We start from the raw sequence: 6993 nt of genomic DNA on the forward strand, positions 1-6993 counted from the left end.
TTTTTAAAAAAACAAAAAACTTGAAGTATTTCAAGTCCTGAATGAAAACACCTTCCAACCCAGACTGACGTACCTTGCAAAACTATCTATCAAATTGAATGGAGAGACAAAATACTTCCATGACAAAGAACAACTGAGAATCAAGCCAACCCTATAAAGAGTACTGATAAATATTTTAGAAAGAGCTAAAAATGACCACAACTTCAAGAACAACAATAGGAAAGAACCATCAAACAGAGCAAGCAATTAAACAGAGGGGAAAAGTAGAAAACCTACAGAATTGGAAAATAACATGACAAAGATAAGCCAATACATATCAGTCATAACCATCAATGTCAATGACCTCAATTTGCTTGCTTCATACTTCATAACCTGGTGTCAGGCTTGCTAAGCAAGTCTAGCACTTAACTACATATTTAGCCTTTTCTTTTCTTTTCTTTTCTTTCTTTCTTTCTTTCTTTCTTTCTTTCTTTCTTTCTTTCTTTCTTTTTGTGGAACCGGGGATTGAACACAGACCCTGTGCTTTTCAGGGAAGTGCTTATTCCACTGAGCCATCTCCCCAGCCCTCAATTTTTTATTTTGAGATGGACTCACTACATTTCCAAGCCTCCTGAGTGGCTGGGCTTACAGGTGTGTACCACCACACTGTCATGAGACATTTGGACAAAGTGTTTTCAAAATGAAGTTCAGTGCAGTGGGAAGAGGCAGAGTCTAAAGATCAGGCGTAAGACCCAGCCTAGCTCCTTCTGCCTGTGTGACCTCATCCATATACATGGTGGCCACATTTCTGGGATTGCTGAGACTCACATCACAAACTTGACATTTATTCAAATTTATTGAGATCTGGAGGGACCCAAACCATGCAGCAGCTTAACTCGCTCTAGTCTCACTCTCTCAGTATCTAACTCCTTTATTTTCTTTTATTTTTTAAAAACCCTTTAGTAGGATAGTTTCAATAATTAATACATTGCATATTGTTGTCTTCATAGTGGTTATTCATAGTACAAGATACAAACATGATATCCCGTCCAAACACTATTAGTACACATTTTTCTTATCACTGAAGAGAAAGCAGCTGTATATCTATCCTAACTATTTTGAATATTCAGATACAAAATGGTCCTTCATTTATATTCCCCTTTTTCATTTAGTTTTGTCAGAGATGGGTATTCCATTGCCCTTTAAATATTGTAGGTGTGTGAATTCAGCAAAATAATCCAATATAGTTCAGCAGTCATAGTGGGTTATCCATAGGACTGCAGACCTCAAAAGTCATCTCTGAAATTGCTGGGCTCCAGACCTTGTTCCCTGCTCTAGCTGTGCTTTCTACCACCCTCTTTTTTTTTTTTTCATAATTTTATTGAGAAACAAATAGCAATGAGACAGTTTAAAATCAAATTAGTAGGGCAGTTTTAATAATTAACACACTGCCTACTGTCTTCCTAGTAGTTATCTGTTGTACAAGATGCAGACATGATATCCTAATTTACAAACACTATTAGAACAAATCCCTCTATTCACTGAATTAAGAGAATGTAGCTGTATATCTATCCTAACCATTTTGAATACACACATGTAAGATGGACATCTGTATCCCCTTTTTTTGTTTAGTTCCGTTATTTGAATATTATAGGTGTGTGGACTCTGCAAAATATTCTAAAAGCCCATAATAGTATTGGGTCTTCCGCTTGACTGGCAATGTCAGAAATTATTGACCTGAGTCCCCCACAGCTCAACATAACAACATGGCTTTACTTCCTATATTTCGTCTTCATACTTTTCTGCTGGATGGTTAAGACCAAGGTAAAGCAGGACCTGTGCAACAAGAGTTGTAGCTTTTGGGTCTGAGGTCAGTGAAATCACCTCAGGATTTATGCTGAGATCGTGTACCTCAGATTGTAGAACCTTTGTCAGTGTCTCCCATGTGGATGAGATCACAAACCTTGGGACACCACTGAGTTGCAGCATGTTACAGTACAGGTTCCCCTATGTCCTGAGTCCTCACTGACCTTGAAAGGCTCGGGCCACAATGTGGGCTGTCCTTGCAGCTCCTCTTTTTCTCTAACTTTTCTAACTCCTGGCACGCACAGGCCAACTCCGCCTCCTTCCTCCTCTGCTCCGTCCCACCTGCGGGAGGCGCGCTGTCTGGGCCTGCTGGGCTCCCGTAGGTCCCGAAGCCGGTCGCCCCCAGCCTCAGGCCCTGGCCTCCCGCCCCAAGGCGCACCTCACCGCCCAGCCCCGCCCCGCGCCCTCTGCTCTCCCGCGGCCACCTCACCCCACTCAGGAGCGCTCTGTCCTCGCTTCTCTCAGACCAGGCCACTGCCGTCGGACCAAACCAGCTCGGCACCGGTACCACCAGCTCGCCCTCCAGGCGGAGTCGGCACCTAGAGAGCGGGCCATGCGACGCGCCCTCTGCCTGGCACCGTGGGAGCCCCTGCGTCTCCTCTCGCTCCTCAATCAGGTCCGCGAGCGGGGAGCGTGGCCCCGCCCATGGCCCCGCCCACCGAGGCCCGCCCCAATTGGCCCGCCCACCGAGGCCCCGCCCACCGAGACCCCGCCCCTGTTATGCCCGCCCACCGGGGCCCCGCCCCTTGCACACCTGCAGTGCTTGGGGTTTGCATCCTCGCTGCCTGAGACTCATTACCCTGGTGCGGTCCCTTGCCTGGAACATGACACCTGAAGAGTGGACGTTTCTAGTGATTCTTCTCATCTCCATCCCGATCGGCTTCCTCTTTAAGAAAGCTGGTGAGTAGAGTGTCCACTCTGGAGGAAAGTGAGGGGAGAGGCAGGCTGCGGGAGGGGGTAGGGGGAGCCCGAGTTTCCAGGCTCACGCCGTCCTTTCCCTACAGGACCCGGGCTGAAGCGATGGGGCGCGGCCGCCGTGGGCCTGGGGCTCACCGTGTTCACCTGCGGCCCCCACACGCTGCACTCTCTGATCACCGTGCTGGGGACCTGGGCGCTCATTCAGGCCCAGCCCTGGTGAGCGGGCGGCGGCAGAGGGAGGGGGCCACCTGTCGTCTTCGGGTCTCTGCTCTCTCCTCGCTTGTCCTTCGTCCTTCGTGCATCAGAATCTCCTCCCCTCCTGCGTCGCTCAGCGCCCAGCGCCGGGGGCTCCGTGTTCCTGGTCTCTGTGTACTGTCCCGGCCACCACCGTGCAGTCACTGAGCACCCGCCCTGACCTGCTGGTGGCCAGGTGGTGAGGACCAAGGAGGACTGAAAGGGTTCGCCCTGAAGCGCTCATCCTGGTCATTCTTCCCTTCTCTGAGGCTGCACTATGTTCCCCGCCTGGAAAGTTTCTGTCTGAACTCAGTGCTGGGGAGTTTTCTGGCTAGACTTGGGAGCTGCGACACAGGCTGAGATCCCTGCACCCACACAGCGCCCCTCACCTGTGCCCCAGCTCCTGCCGAAGCCTGGCCCTCCTGTGGATCTTCTCCTACACGCTGTTCTTCCACACCCTCAGCCTGCTGGGCCTGCAGACTAACATGCACACCTACATCATCCAGCTGCTGGTGACGCTGAAGGTCAGCCCGGACCCCCTCCCTGCCTCCCGCTCCTCCTGTGCCTGCCAGGCAAGCGCTTATTCCACTGAAGCTTCTCCCCGGCTTGGTAGCTTCTCCTTTGTGCCTCCTCCAGCCCTTCTCATGGCGGTTACACAAACTGGAGTATGGGAACAGCGTTCATGTTTCATGTGCCCCGGAGATATTCGCCTCCTCACTCAGTCTGGAGTAAGGAAAGAGCCCGAGCGCATGCTGAAATAGGAAGAGTGATTTGGCGCCTGGGCTGTGCCTTTTGGCCCTGCTTTGCCCACATGCAGTCCTTAAATTTCTGTCCCGAATTGTTTTGCAAATGTGGAAAACTAGCTTTGGGGTACCTGGCCAAAGTGCTGTTCTGGGACCTGTCGACATCAGCGAGCAGAATGGTCACACGAGGTGCAGAACTGGCCTCTCCAGCATGCTGTGTTCTCACCAGGAGCTCAGGCACAGGCAGGAGTCTGTCGGCTGCGAGGAGACTTGTGGGAAGACCATTTCTGGATGCGTGTGGACCAGGGGCCAGCGTGTGTGGGACGGCCGAGGGCTACGGACTGTGTCACCCACGTCAGCTTCCTGCAGAGTGCATAGGGCAGTGGGCAGCAGGGTCCTTTTCTGCTCTGGTAGGACTGGGACCTCCTTCTGTTGGGGTACCAAGATTCTTTTTGTTTTGTTTATTGTTACGATTTAGACATAGGTGCACACATATGGTAGGGCATTGGTATAGGACATATCTTGGCACTTCTTGTTTCCATTCCCCTTCCCTTTCTCCAGGCCCTCTTCCCCTTCCCCACTTTTATTTTTATTTATTTATGTATTTATTTTTGTATTTTAGGGAAGCGTCTACAGGGTGTTCAGGATCTCACTACTAGATCAGCCTCACAGTGATCCGCCTGTTTTACAGCCTCCCAAGAGCTGGGATTACAGGCACACACCACCATGCCCAGTCTTAATTGCCGTCTCAGCCTGCCCTGGGGTGAGGCTGGCACAGCAGACCCGGGAATCGAACCCCCAGCCACTGTGCCTGCTTGTAGGCACTTTAATCCACTGAGCTGTTTGGCCAGCCCTTTCCCCTTCTTCTATACAAAGCTTTGTTTCCATTTTATCTTTCTTTTCTCATTTCAATTCCTTTCCCTTTCCTTCTTCTCCCTCCACCCAAGGTCCCCTTCCCTTTTGAACAATTTCTTCCCATTTTGCAATATCCGTTATATATTTTTGGTTATTTACATTTTCAGTTTCTCACACTAGAAAGACCACGCGATGTATATACGTATGTGTCCAATTTATTTCACTGAAGAGCACGGTTTCCAGGTCCATCCATTCAGTTATAAATGTCTTGAGCTTGTCCTTCTTTAGGACTGAGTAGCACTTCATTGCTTAAAAAGTCCCCACATCTTCTTTATCCATCCCTTGGTTGATGGGCATTTGGGCTATTTCCAAGATTAAGCTGCTACAGACTGTGTCAGTGTATACATGATTATGCGTGTATTCCTGTGGTAGATGCTTTAATTCTTTTGGGAAGATACCAACAAGGAGAATGACTGGGTCAAATGGGATCTCTAGTCCCAATTTTTTGAATAATTTTCTCATTGATTTCCACAATGGTTTCACCACTCTGCCCTCTAGCCAACAGTGCAGAGAGTTCTTTTTGTCCCCACAGCCCCACCAGCATCTGTTATTGGCTCCTTCCTTCCTTCCTTCCTTCCTTCCTTCCTTCCTTCCTTCCTTTCTTTTTTTGTGCAGAACCTGGGATTGAACTCAGGCCCTTGTGCTTGCCAGGGAAGCGCTTATTCCACTGAGCTATCTTCCCAGCCCCATTGGCTTATTTCTTGATAATAGCCGTTCTTTGTGGAATGAGATGGAATGTCAACATTATTTTAATTTCCATTTCTCAAAGGACCAGTGATGTCAAAGATCTTTTCATGTATCTATTTGCCATTCATACTTCTTCCTCCGAGAAGTGAGCATTCCAGATGCCTGTCTTTGGATTGGGCTTTTAAAGGTGGGGGAGTTCCTGCCTGATTTTTTAAAATTCTTTATATATTCTAGGTAGCAAGGGGCAGTTGGCAGGAGCACCAAGATTCACTGGGAGGGTGTTTCGGTTTGTGTCTGGAAGAGAGGATGCAATCAATTTTGCATGTTAAACTCTTCATCCTGAGCTAGACATGGTGGCCTTGCCTGTAAGCCCTGCACTCTGGGAGACTGAGGCCAGATCCTGAAGGGTTGGGCTGGGGGCTGTCCCTCAGTACACAGGCACTGGCTTTAGTCTTTAACAAACACGACGAAAGTTTTGGCAGCAGTGGTGGCTCAGAGCCCTAATAGGAAATGCTGCTTGAGAACAGCTAGAGGGTTTTGGTTTTTTGGTTTTTTTTTTCCAGGACTGGGGATCAAACTCAGAACCTTGAGCTTGTCAGGCAGGTGCTTATGCTGCTGAGCTATCTCCCCAAACCAGCTGGAGGGGTTTATTTGCAGGGGTAGGGAGGATGGAGAGTAAGTGAACGTTAGGCAAGGACCCTGGACCAGAAGCAGGACGCTGTTACCCAGTACCGTGACAGGTTGGGGAGGGCAGGTTATGCAAGGTGGAAAGAAAACATGCTGAACAGAGGTGTGTCGGCCCTGGAATCCAACTCTCCAGGTTGCTGTCACCGAGGAGGAGAAAAGTGCTGCTCTCATTCTGCCTTCCTCAGCGTTCCGTTAGCTCCGTAGGAAGCCGGTGGACATACCAGGACTTGGCTCTGTGGAAGCGGTAGAGAGGAGATCTGAAGGGGCAGGCAGGATGTCCTTAGCCCTGCCATGGGGGTGGAGAGAAGACAGACTCGCGAAGGCCCAGTCTGGGATCCACAGTGGTTTCTGGCCTGAGCAGTTGATTGGATAGGGTGGCCTCTGCTGGAAGAGATTAGATCTGCTTCAGAAAGTGGTGACCCTGCTCCCTTTTGGCCATGCCACAGTTGGCATAACTGGGCAACTGTCTCAGGGGTTCTGGTCCACACTGGAGTAACATCTGGGTGTCATTGGCCTATAGACCATACCTAAAATGACAGGACTACATGAGTGCACATAAGGACAGATAACGGACAGAGAAGAGGCACAGGATAGAGACGAAAGAGTGTCCCTTCACTCAGTGCCTAGCCTGCCTGGGAGTAGCTCTTGCCTGGCTGTGACAGTGGCATAAGGGAGATGCTGCAGGGAGGACTGGAAGCTGTCCTCAAGTGGCATTTCCTAACGGAGCTCTAAGCCCCCTACCGCAGCCAGAAGGGAGGTGTTGCTGACCGCTCCGCACACCATCCCCCAGCTGGTGAGTCTGGTCAGAGACATCCCGGACCAGCACCTGGCCCAGCGGAAGGAAATGGCTGCGGGCTTCAGCAAGCCACCCGCCCTGGGGCTGCTGCCCGACGTTCCCTCCCTGATGGAGACGCTGAGCTACAGCTACTGCTACGTGGGGATCATGACGGGTGAGTGCCGGCCT

General features: G+C 50.2%; 1 protein-coding gene across 1 annotated transcript in view; it reads left to right on the forward strand.

Moving 5' to 3' along the window:
• Positions 1-2663: 2663 nt before the first annotated feature.
• LOC101579705 (lysophospholipid acyltransferase 7-like) overlaps positions 2664-6993 on the forward strand; it is a 10689-nt gene continuing 6359 nt past the window's right edge. Inside the window, exons 1-4 of the mRNA XM_023708529.1 lie at positions 2664-2745; positions 2850-2979; positions 3398-3521; positions 6820-6979. Of these exons, the coding sequence (XP_023564297.1) occupies positions 2670-2745; positions 2850-2979; positions 3398-3521; positions 6820-6979 (490 nt within the window). The 5' untranslated portion in view covers positions 2664-2669. The remainder of the gene's footprint in view (positions 2746-2849; positions 2980-3397; positions 3522-6819; positions 6980-6993) is intronic.

Source organism: Octodon degus, unplaced genomic scaffold (genome assembly GCF_000260255.1).
Source record: "Octodon degus isolate 3935 unplaced genomic scaffold, OctDeg1.0 scaffold00387, whole genome shotgun sequence".
Lineage (NCBI taxonomy): Eukaryota > Metazoa > Chordata > Mammalia > Rodentia > Octodontidae > Octodon > Octodon degus.